Below are 12,313 nucleotides of genomic sequence, written 5' to 3'. Positions count from 1 at the left end.
TAAAATTCAAATCCCTTAAAAGCAATTTAACTTGACCAATGTAGTGAACTCTGCTCTTTAATATTTGGACTTGATTATCTTAAGGGTCTTTCCCAACCTAAATGATTTTATGATTCTATGAAATAAGCACCATGAAGGAAAAGGCTTATTTCTCTTCATGTTTTGGCTGAACTGCTCCATAAATTGCAAAGATTTCTGCCCCTGGGTGTTCTTCCTGCCCCAACCTCCACCCTTTGGTATGCTGGGTCATTCTGGCAGGATATGTAAAATGAGGAAGACATCAAATAGGTTTGGGAAAAATGCTTCTCCCCTCCTGCTGGCCAAGGCTGTTTGTTAGCTAATTTCCTGCTCAGAATGTGTTTGGTTGCTTCAGTTTCAGTAGTCTATCAAAATTCAGGCGTCTCTTGTGATGTAAATGGGTGACAGAAAATGCACTCTCAGCAGTACTGGAGAAAAGGTGTGCTATTAACACTACATGCTAACTAGTAGGTGAATTAAGGTGGGTGGATGTAATACCTAGCACATGTAGCTCATGGTCTGGTTGTTTTTGCTCAGCCCCTCATGTTTTACTACCTAATTGTATCTGGAAACACACCAGGCTGTTACAGCATTTTTGTTAAGTGCAAGTTCCTCATCCCTCTTTCTATTTGCAGTTTGAAGGGAGGAAGTACTGTGAACATGATTTTCAAATGCTTTTTGCCCCTTGCTGCCATCAATGTGGTAAGTTTTAAGGTGAAATACTTCACACTGGTCACAAATGGGAATGTCGCTGGGGGAAGATGTGCTGCCCTTGTATCTGTTTCCTGGGAGGTGTTTATGTTCAGCTGAGCATCTGTACTTCAGGAATGAGCTAGACTTCAGAGAAACTGGGGAGTTGCTTTTTCTAAAGGTCATAAACCAGTAGGATTTAAAAATAAAAATTTTAATAAATAAATTTTAATAAAATTATTTTAGTAAATAATGTAGCTGTTGAGCCAGTGATACAATGAACAGACCATTCATAAACTCCTGATTGCATAAAGCATGACATATAATACTCCTGATTATTTATATTTGTATTTATATATGTGCTGACATTTGTCCCTTCTCATGTAGCTGGAACCATGCCACAAGACTTTGTCATCTGCTTTGACTCTTGTAACCCACCTGTGCTGTCCTACTTCACAGAACCTGAGACAATATTCATCATCTAGTGTTATAATCAAGTGATGGTCAGCTGGGCCCCCACTGATTTCTTTGAAACAAATACCTTTCAGGCTTCAGTGTCTAGATACTGAGGGCTGCTTTTTATTTGCCACTGTTGATTTAGATGCTTGTGCATCTGCTGCACTGTAATCACTTGCATGTTTTCTTTTTCCCCCATGTGTGATGCATTTTGCTGGGCCAGAGCTGGGAAGTTATTATTTGACTATTCCCTAAACTGTTCTGGAAGCCCTTGTGTTTCTTTGGCACCTTGGCAAGGTGCTAAAGCTTTAATTTACCTCAGTGGCCTTTCCTTTTGTGGAGGGAGGTGTTGAACAGCAAGGGAGAGGGAAGCAGGTGCTATGGAACTATGAATTTAAGGGTGCAGATGTGAACAAGCAGAGGAAGAGGAAGAAATGAGTTGGTGGCAGTTTGTGAGGAGCTATGCTGCCTTTCTCCAGGATTTCTCCTGCACAGTTGACACAGCTCTACCTTCTCCAGTCCTCTCTCCTGGTATTGTCAGGTCCTTTAAAACTTCATCAAGGTTCCTGCCCAGAGCTGGGCTTTTCCACTGCTTGTATTTAATAAACACAGATGAAGTTAATGGGGCTGTTGGCAATGGTGAGGCCTTGAGCATTTCTGACATGTCTGGAGTTCATTGCATTTGTTCTTGCAAAGCCATGACTTCATGGGAAGGCTACAGAGTCACATGCTGGATGTTATTGCCCACACCGTTACCTGCCTGATTGCTCCCCTTTGGCAGCTCTTGGAGTTGTTCCCCAAAGGCAGAGCTCAGCCTCTGACAGCACTGGGAAGCTGAGCTCCCAACACATTTTGCACTGCTCAGAACTCCTGGCTACACTGTCCATCAGCACAGAGAACAATTAAGTCACATGTGATGGACATCACTCTGCTGCCTGTGCAGTACAGTCACACTGCATGCAAAACACTAGTTCTTACACTGTTTTTTTTAATGCCTTATGGGGCAGGACTCCTTGTGGTAGGTCAGAAGTTGTGTGTGTTGGATTTACTGTTCTGCAGCTTCACTGCACCTTTGCATTTGGACTCCATGGTAGTTTTTTTGCAGGATGTTCACAGCCACCCAAGCTCAGTTCTGTTGTGCCTTGAGTATAGAATACCTTCAAGGCTGGGTCCTAGTGGAGTTGAAAGCTCTGCTATGTATGTGGCAAGTTAACATTGTCATACTCTTAAAGAAAAGAAGGAGAAAAATTCTTTGGACACAAGAAAGCCCTTGTTATATTAAGTACTCCATAAATTTCTTAACAGCTTGTGAACAGATCAGTAAAACCAGTGAAGGGACCAAAATAGGTTTATTGCAGAGAGAAGGTGGAGTGGGCATGTAGAAGGACTTGTACGTAAATAGCAGAAGGTCCTATATCAGAAAAATATTTTCTTTTAACCCATAACAAAAAAACAACAAACGACCCCAAATTTCCAGGGTTTGGAATCAGAACTGAGCTATTGAAAGCAATGTGTCCTACTAGATTTTGGGATAAGGAGAGGAATGATGATTGTAGTCATTGTAGTGATTCATTTGTGAGTTACTTTTAAGTTTGTCTAGTATGATGTCTTACATCCTGGTGTTGTGTTTCTTACAGGTGAGTTCATTATTGGTCGTGTTATTAAAGCCATGAACAATAGCTGGCATCCAGAGTGCTTCTGCTGTGATATCTGCCAAGCAGTATTGGCTGATATTGGATTTGTCAAGAATGCTGGCAGGTAAATCTCCACCCTTCCTTCTGTTAACTGATCATAAATCAAATGAACTAACAGTGGGACTGAGAGGTTTTGGTTCCTGAGGCTTTCCAGCTCAAATGGAGCAATTGAAGTATTTTCTGTGATACGGTCTAATCGTGCATCACAAAATCACAAGATCTTAAAATACTGACATTTTGACTGCTTCAACACCAAGTTTCATAGTAAACATTTTCTTTACCCAGTGACCTTTTAGGGTCATTGTTATATAAGAGAGAAAATTTTCAGATACAGAAGCATTATATTTTTTTTATAAAAATGTTTACTTTAGTGACCTTTTGGGGTCATTGTTATATGTAATAAGAGAGAAAACTTTCAGATACAGAAGCATTATATTTTTTTTTTTATAAAAATGTTTACTTTCTTTTTCCAACTTGGTTCTCCAATTTTGGTCTAGTTTGGCACCATATTTAATAATAATTCTTAATGTTCAGTAGAACACTTCACAGAGTAGGATATTTTTGCCAGTTGTGATCAAAAGAATGTTTTACAAATCGATTATATGGCCATTAGTTTCTTATGTGTAATACAATATACAGGATTATCTACAGAAGTAGGACCTGTGTGCTTATACATCTTCTAATCTAAATTTTTAAGATTTTGAAAGTAAAACATTCATCAACAAGAAGATTTTCATTAATGAAAAGCATCGTTTTCTGTGTTTCAATACAGCTTTAACTCAGCTGAAGAAATGATACTCCTGTGGTGACAGAAAATTAAAGGATCACCCTGAACTTGGGCAGTCATTTTGGTGCTTTGAACTTGGTTTGCTTTAGCAAAGAAGTTATTTTAACAAGACTCAAGAAAGGGCTGATTGAAATGAGGTTCTGAGAGATTTTTGGTTTCTTTAGCAAGGAAGTTGTTTTAAAAAGACTCAAAAAAAGAGCTGATTGAAATGAGGTTCTGAGAGATTTTTGGTTTACATTTTGCACTGTAGTACCTGGTAGCAATACTTACCTCTCTTTTTTTTATGCCGTTTCAGACATCTCTGCCGTCCTTGCCATAACAAGGAAAAAGCCAGAGGCCTGGGAAAGTACATTTGCCAGAAGTGTCATGCTATTATTGATGAACAGCCTCTCATATTCAAAAACGATCCTTATCACCCTGATCATTTCAACTGTGCAAACTGCGGGTAACCTGAGTTCTGCAAAGGGAAACAGGATGAATGCTGGGCTTATTTGCTCCGTCAGTTTAAAGTGGAAACTTGTCCTGTACATCTGACAAGAGGGAGTGGGGTGTGGATGTCTTGTCGTCACATGTGTGTTACTGCTTTTGGCTTGTGGGTTCAAACAACAGCTGACCTGCTGGAGAATAAAGAAGGATTCACTCTGCAGGGCAAGGCAGTACCTTACAAAATACAAAGTACTGACACAGATACCATATCTGTGGTAGTAAAATGACAGCTCCCCATTCTGCTAGGAGGAGAAGTGGTTCTTTTTTGTTGCTTGAATCTTGCCTATGTTTTTTTTTTAGTTCAACGGTATCCAAACTTTATTCTCTCTTTTTAAAGTGTGTCTTCTTTAGAAGCCTTCCCCATCTCATTTTATCATCCTCTGCAACTGCAGCACATGAAAGTGCACATTTCTACATCCTGCACTGATGCAGAGGTGTAGGATGAGCATTGGAGCATGGAGCATTGTAGGACATAGCATGGATTCTTAGTTTATTTCTGCTGCAAAGGAAGCTACTATTTCAGTGCCACAGCAAAAGCTGATTTGAATAACAGTATGTAGTGTTATATCAGTGGCAACCAGTTGAGAGTATTTGTGATTACAGTCACTTTTAAGGTTTAGCTGTTTTTAGTATCTAACCATGAAAATTACTAAAAAGTAGAGTTTATAAGATTCTGCAATGGGAAATGAATAAGCCTAACTCATGTGGGTCTGTAGTTCTCTTTCTCTGAAGTTTGATACAAGGAAAATATAACTAGATATGGAGGACTACATTTTACTTTCTGTTGCAGTTATGCAAATCTAAAATAAACTGGTGATAAGTGCCAGAATGTAAACCAAACATGTGCAGCTTTCATACACAGATTTGTGCTGCTTAAGCAGAATGACAATAGCTCAGTAGCTGTTTCCAGAGAGGCTTGGTGCACCTTGCTTTGCAGCCTGTTCTGAGCTTACTGAGATCAGGGGTGAAATGTGTTGAATTGTGTTCTATTTGATTCTGCTACATTACTGTAGTATAAATATAATTTCTGAAGCATTTTTGAGTGCCTTTATTCATGCTCTCAATTCATTAACTTCTGAACAGGAAGGAACTTACTGCTGATGCTCGTGAGCTGAAAGGAGAACTCTACTGCTTACCCTGCCATGACAAAATGGGTGTCCCCATCTGTGGGGCATGTAGGAGACCAATTGAAGGCCGTGTGGTGAATGCTATGGGCAAGCAATGGCATGTGGAGGTAAACATCAGATGCTAAATGATTTCTCTTACAAATGTAAACCTTAGCATATTTATCTGTGATTTTTCTGTTCAATTTCAACAAAAGGATTCTCAAAGTTCGCAGCAATGATTATAAATGCCTTCTCCAAATCCCTCTTCAACCTTATTGTGGCTATCTTCCACTGTGACTAGTTACTTGTCACCTTACAGAGAGCTTTGACTGTGAAACTAAAATAAATAATTCAAAGGAAGCCCAGCAAAGTCCTTACAAAATAAAATTTCAGAACTCAAAGCAGTACATGTGGAAAAGCAGTCAAATCTGTGGCAACCATGTTACTAGGCATCTTAATACCCCTAGGTACATATTTCCTTAACAGTTCATGTGAGAGTTCATATTTCAAGGCCACATACAAGATTTAGTTCCACATCTTCCATTTTAATTAGGTAAGTTGTTTATTCCTTCTGTTGTTTTGAAAGCCTCCTCTAGGAAATGCTTTCTTCACAAGGGTATAATTATAATGCAAATTATTTAATAACTCTTAACTCTGTTCATTGATAAAAATTGAGAATCTATTGCTTGATTTTGTTTCGTAACTTTTGGATTGAAATGTTGAAGACATTAAAAGAAATATTATTTTAATTATTAACCATTAAAATAATATAGAAACAAAAGTTTTAACTCTGCTTTTCAGGATGGCTTAGTAGATTTCAGCCATGTTTAAGTAGTGGACATGGTTATTTTGCTTTCCAGAAAAAAATAATGTTACTTCCAAAAGATAAAAAATTTTATTGTCATTTTCTTTGTAGCATTTTGTTTGTGCAAAATGTGAAAAACCATTCCTGGGTCATCGTCATTATGAGAGAAAAGGCCTGGCATATTGTGAAACCCACTACAATCAGGTAAGGTTGCATATTTTTAAAAATGGCATTAATTGGTAAAATCACAAATTGGTTTTATTAGACAGAGATGGAAAACTATAGACATTCTTCTGTTTTGTTGAAGGCACCTCTGGATGTAATGGCAATTAGCATATGTTCTGTTGCAGTTAATTTATACGGTTTTCCCTATGCATCCGTGTGGCATTAAAAAAGAAAACTGCAGGTATTTCACAAAGGCTGGCCAGGACAATCAGTATCAAGTTGTTCTTCAAGCTTAGTGGTACTTAAGTAGAGCTGTTACAGGGCTTTGACGTGTCTGTGGATCAGAGCAGCTAATGACAACTAATCTCTCCTAAGAACGAAGTTAAAGAAGATTTGCCACTCACTGTTCGGAGGCCGCAGTGAGGGGTGGGTTTCCCTGCTGCTGCTGCTCTAAGGCACTGTGTGTTGATGTATGCTGTTGCTCAGTCATTAGGTTGATAAAGACTTCCAAGACTAAACTTGTCAGAAGACACCCTCTAGTGACCACTTGCGTTTATGTAGAAGTTACGTGTGGCAGCACCACCCCTCTCCAGACGCCCTTGGATGGGGAGTCCACCCCATGAAGCAGGGACATATTTTTCTTCGGAAGCCATCTGTGTCATGTCACATTCACCTCCCTTGCCTACAAAAATACATAAAGAGGGGTTACACATGGGAGTTGTATGGTATCTGCTAATTACAGATGGATTCTTAATTGGTCATTAGTGATGAAGGGCAGATGATTGGTGCTGGCACACTTGCAGACTGTAAATGCTGTGACGTTTGTAGCAATAGTGTTGCAGCTGGGATGGGCCAAGTCCATGCACCAGACAAGAGCTGTATGTAGTGTTGATGTCTTTTCCAAGGTTAACTACTACAGTTAGAAAAGATACATGAAGGTTTTAGCACTTCTTGTTACATATTGTGGATAAATGCTAAGCCTGGAAAAAGAAAATTTTTTTTGTCTTAAATTTTCCTTTTTTTTTTTTAATAAAGATAAAATTTTGTTCAGTAATACATTGTTTTAGTCATGCATGTTAGTCCAAATGTTACATTTTCTGGTTAGTAACCATATGTACATGACACCAACTGTTGTATTTCAAATCTTCTGTATTAGAGAAATCTTGAAACAAAACAAAATCATACTTACAGAGAATAAAAGGTAGATAAATGTTTTCCTCTTTAGTATTATCAAGACTTTTTGTGATGAGATGATTCAAAATGTACTTGGAAAACCAAACCAGACTTGCCAGCATTCTCTTTATTTCACTGGAACAAACAGGAAAGTGATTGTGCCCATCAGTTGAAACATAGTTGTTTTGCTAGTTTGATAAGTTACCTTCAATAAAATCATTATATTAAATATTTACTACTTCTCTTTCCTCTTCAGCTGTTTGGTGATGTTTGTTTCCATTGCAACCGTGTGATTGAAGGAGATGGTAAGCACTTCTCTGTTTCCTTAAGGTTCCTTTTTGATGGAAGTTCTCTTTAAAAGTGAAATTAAGGGGGAAGCAGCCCAGTTTTCATTAAAACAAAACCAGATGTTCTCTTGACCAGAAATTAAATTAGAGTGGATTAGTCAGAGACCAAATGGTAGGAAAACCTAACATCATTTCATGATGGTCAAGACCAAAGAAAACTGTGAAATCCCTTAGTGACATGCAGAGGCCAGGGATGCTGGAAGATGCTCAGAAGTCACTTCCTGCCACACCACCTTCAAAAAAGAACACATGCAAAGGTAGAAGGAGCATACAGGCATCTCCACAAATGAATTTGTGGATCATGAGACAAAATTGAAAAAATATTTAGCTACTGAAAGGCATAGGTGGACGCTGTTAGGAATTTTTTTTAAATGCTTGTTCCCATTATGTCAGTTTGAATCCTGGAGGTATTTACCTATCTATTTCAAGCAACTGTCTTTTGAAAATCTAGGCTTATGATAATATCACAAAACCAGGAATGATCATACTTGGAAATATATGTCCTGTAAAGGCAGAACTGCAAGTAATTTTTTTGTTTTGTTATTGTTTGATTGGGTTTTTTGGAAGAAGGAGGTGGATTTGAGGGTTGTTGGTTTTGGTTTGGTGTTTTTTTTTTTTTTTTTTAATAACTAGCTCTGATAAAATGCCAAAAGCAAATTTTTCTACCTGAAATAATGTGACATTATGTGCCTATTTACCCCATCCAAAGTAAATACTATGTTAGCCTCATCTAAGCCAAAGGCATTAGCAAAGTAGGAGGAACCTTCTAACATGAAAAATAGACATAAAGTAGTTTACAGTCATGTAACTATAGGGTAAGACATACATTCTGTAGATGTGCTTTCCCTACATTTTCTGGACTGCACTGTGCCTTCAGAATGACAATACAAAATGTTTTAGAGGAAAGAGTCCTCATTTTCAGGAAAATTCTACAGGAATGAGCAGAAATGGAACTTTTCTGATAACTACATCTCTGTATGATTCTAACCTTTCACCATATATTCTGACACCCATATCGTAAGTTTTGGCCTCTGAACTGAAAATAATACAGTATACACGAATTTCTTTATTTTCAGTGTATGTCTTCAATTACATTTCTTCTTTCATTTCTGCACACAAAGTTTGAGTCAGCTGTCACAAATTTGGTATCCAGTATTGTTCTCTGTTGGGTGAAACAAATATCTGTAGCAGCAGTTTTTCAGGAGGGTGTCTATGACTGCATTACTGAGGTTGCTTGGGAGCAAAGAATTTCACCTGTCTAGTATTATTCTGGAAAGCAGTGGAATAACTGTGTATCTGTGAACATGCTTACCCAATAGTGCAGGAAAAACCCTCTGCATGACAATGTTTTGGTTCTCCTTGTTGTTGACAAAATACTGTGAGAAAAACATTGAGAGATCGAGTGAGAAAAACATTTATAAGTAAAATATTGTCCCGCTTTCTCTAATTTAGGAAAATATTGGCAGGGGAAACTGTAAAGCTGTACTGAAAGAGAGAAAGAACAGGAACTGGATTTACCTACAGAACAAATAGGAAATAGTTACTTTATCTTCAAAGCAAAAAATAGAGTCCTTTTTTTTTTTTACCTTGATAGTGCTGATTTACCAGCAGTGTCTGGCTGCTGGCTTCACATTATTTTCTTCAGCTGGACAAGTGCAACTGTTGATTGCAGTGCAGTCTGAACTGGATCTGAGAAATGAAACTGTAGGAAAACATAAACACAATTGTGCTGCATTGCTCTTCAGCTGGTAGCATTTCCTGATTAAGTAGGAACCTGGCCTCACAGGACCATTGCTGAGATCAGCTGGATATGAGATGAAGTGGAAGCGAAAAATTGGAAGCAGAAATAGGTTAAGCTGGTCTTGCCCCAGGGACAGCTGTATCAGTGCTTCACAGTCCTGCTCCTTACACTCTAAAATGTGCCTCGCCAGTCTGGCCACATTATTATGGTGCTTAATATTTGATACAAGAATCAATGAGTGGTCTTCATACCTCATGAATATGTAAGCTTAAAATTTTTGTAATCACTTTTTTTTTCCCATTGGTAAGGCTAATGATTTCTTTTTTCCCATCTCCCTAGTTGTGTCTGCTCTGAATAAGGCATGGTGTGTGCACTGTTTCGCTTGTTCAACTTGCAACACTAAGTTAACCCTCAAGTAAGTTTATGGATAAGTGTGATGTCTTCAATGCATACCAGTGGTTCTCTTCAAAGTGTAGATCTTGCTATAGTGTAGCTGCTACTGTATGAAAAACATGTAAGCAGCATCGAGGGAATAAGTGTCTCTTCCTCTTGCTTCACTTAGTACTTTCCATCTCTTTCCACTGTTTCTTCAGGTCTTCCTTCAGTTAATCTTCCTAACTCTTCTCCTTTTCCATCCTTTATTTTTTCTTGTTTAACTCTAAAGGGATAAGTTTGTTGAAATTGATCTAAAACCTGTCTGCAAACACTGTTATGAGAAAATGCCAGATGAATTTAAGAGACGACTTGCCAAACGGGAACGTGACGCAAAGGATAAAGAGAAGCAGAAAAAGAAAAAGCCAATCTGTTTGTAAACTTCTTTTCCTTCTCACGGCCACCTCTGCTCCTTTCTTCTGTGGTTAGTCCTAAGGATGGGGTTTTTTTGCACTTTTGCATGAACTTATGGCAGTCAAAACCAAAACACTTTCACGCAGCTGCAACTTGAAATACTAACTTGTTATTCCATTATCTTATGTTTAGTCTACAGTTAGATTTGAAAGGCTTTCTAAATTCCACGGTTAATAAATATGAGCTTTTGGGTACAATCTGCATAACTTGCTCAACAGAGTATTGTAATCACTGTCTGCAGTGTATAGAACTTGTAACTCAAGGTATTTGTATAAATACACGGTTAATAAATATGAGCTGCATAACTTGGTCAACAGAGTATTGTAATCACTGTCTGCAGTGTATAGAACTTGTAACTCAAGGTATTTGTATAAATTGGGGGACTAATTTTTTGCTTGTGCACATTTAATAGGAGATTTTTTAAAAAAATCTTTTTCTCACTATCTCACCTGCTAAAACTTTGTCTGTTTCTTTTGCTTTGTTTTAGGAATAAATTTGTTGAGTTTGATATGAAGCCTGTCTGCAAAAAATGTTACGAGAAGTTTCCCCTAGAGCTGAAGAAAAGACTGAAGAAATTAGCTGAAACTTTGGGAAGGAAGTAAAGACTTCATCTGCTCTCCTCTTCATTGTGAAAATCTTATAGCTACTACTTGTGGGGTAGGGGGGAGTTGCTGCTTTGAGGCTGCAGTCAGACAACAGATGCTGATGCATGCCTTCTATCAACCCGAAATATATTAAGATTCTCTGTTCTCTATACATGTATGCTTACTTGTTGACAAACAGACCATACTTCCAAAATAAATGCCAGCTCACCCGAAAGGTTTCTGACCAATAATGCCATTGTACTGATGCAGGTGGGCCATTCTAAACACTAATTTTCTGTGGAACTCTTCAGAGAGAGAAAATTTGCTTGTGAACACCACCTGTGAAAACAAACTTTGCAAATGTGCCCAACATTAGGGACGTGTATTGTCATTTATGTTAGTGAAAATATTAACCTTCATATTAAGCATGCAGACAAAACTCACCCAGCTCAAGTGATTTGGGCAGGAAACCAGTACATTTTGCCTCATGGAAAAATTCACACTTGGATTTCAGGCCCAGTCATCTCATTAAGGAGCCTTATTTGAGATGGTTTGAAAACTATCAGATTTCTAAATACATCCACTGTACAGATGACATACATGAAATGATAAAAATGACAGATTATGCTTATATGATGAATGTTTCTACATCAGGCTTAGCATGAGATACTTATATAAAAAATGTATTCCTATTGCAAGAATTGAGCATACTCAGAACTACTTGAATTTTGCTATATTCCACTTAACACATTAACTTCTATATATGCTTTTGCATTCTATTTACTTTTTGTGCCTTATTCTGCTGGACCATACATAACAGTGTACCATTAAATATATATAGTTTTATATTTTATTTCATATTTTTATGCAAAAACTATTATAGAAGGTATTTTCAAAAGATAACATACTTTGCCTTAATTATACAGGATGCAAGAAGTATTTTATTTGAAATGTGAACATCTGCATTTAAAATCTAGCTTCTAGACCTCATTGATTTTCAGAACAATACTGAAAATGCGTATTTCAATTAACTGGCAATATTGATTTTACACCTCTGTGTGTAAATATGCAAGGTTTGATCCTGCTAGGATCTACGTCTTTAGCCATCCTCAAGGACTGAGCTTACAAATAATAAAAATTCTTTATAACATACATTTAATTGTTTTTTACTATTGAGTTCTGTCCATGCAAATTTGTTTTATTTTTCCCTTTCTTATAGGAAATACTTAGGTCTTCTTGATGGTACGAAGTATGCAAACATTTTTTTTTTACTTTTGTACATTAGTGACTTCAACAGATTTTATGTAATTATGTAACAGAAATAAAATTTTCTTTCATGTTTATGAAAAATTAGTTACTTTAAAACATCTGCTTTCCTGTGTCATCAATAAAGGCCATGTTATTAAACCTTGTAT

The 12,313-nt window shown here is 37.4% G+C and overlaps 1 protein-coding gene across 7 annotated transcripts in view; it reads left to right on the top strand.

The window, feature by feature from the left end:
* LIMS1 (LIM zinc finger domain containing 1) overlaps positions 1-12,312 on the top strand; it is a 68,207-nt gene extending 55,895 nt beyond the window's left edge. For 5 of the 7 annotated variants that reach the window (XM_039714142.1, XM_039714144.1, XM_039714143.1 and 2 more), the window contains exons 3-11: positions 654-720; positions 2,802-2,922; positions 3,941-4,090; positions 5,215-5,365; positions 6,154-6,246; positions 7,637-7,685; positions 9,808-9,883; positions 10,133-10,324; positions 10,802-12,312. In XM_039714142.1, the coding sequence (XP_039570076.1) occupies positions 654-720; positions 2,802-2,922; positions 3,941-4,090; positions 5,215-5,365; positions 6,154-6,246; positions 7,637-7,685; positions 9,808-9,883; positions 10,133-10,280 (855 nt within the window). In that variant the 3' untranslated portion in view covers positions 10,281-10,324; positions 10,802-12,312. The remainder of the gene's footprint in view (positions 1-653; positions 721-2,801; positions 2,923-3,940; positions 4,091-5,214; positions 5,366-6,153; positions 6,247-7,636; positions 7,686-9,807; positions 9,884-10,132; positions 10,325-10,801) is intronic. The other 2 variants (XM_039714141.1, XM_039714139.1) reach the window with 1 other exon arrangement.
* The last annotated feature ends 1 nt before the right edge of the window (position 12,313 follows it).

This window comes from Passer montanus, unplaced genomic scaffold (assembly GCF_014805655.1).
Source record: "Passer montanus isolate IOZ18808 unplaced genomic scaffold, ASM1480565v1 scaffold3, whole genome shotgun sequence".
Taxonomy (NCBI): Eukaryota; Metazoa; Chordata; class Aves; order Passeriformes; family Passeridae; genus Passer; species Passer montanus.
The sequence above is the reverse complement of the archived record's forward strand: the minus strand, read 5'-3'. Positions and strand labels throughout refer to the sequence as shown.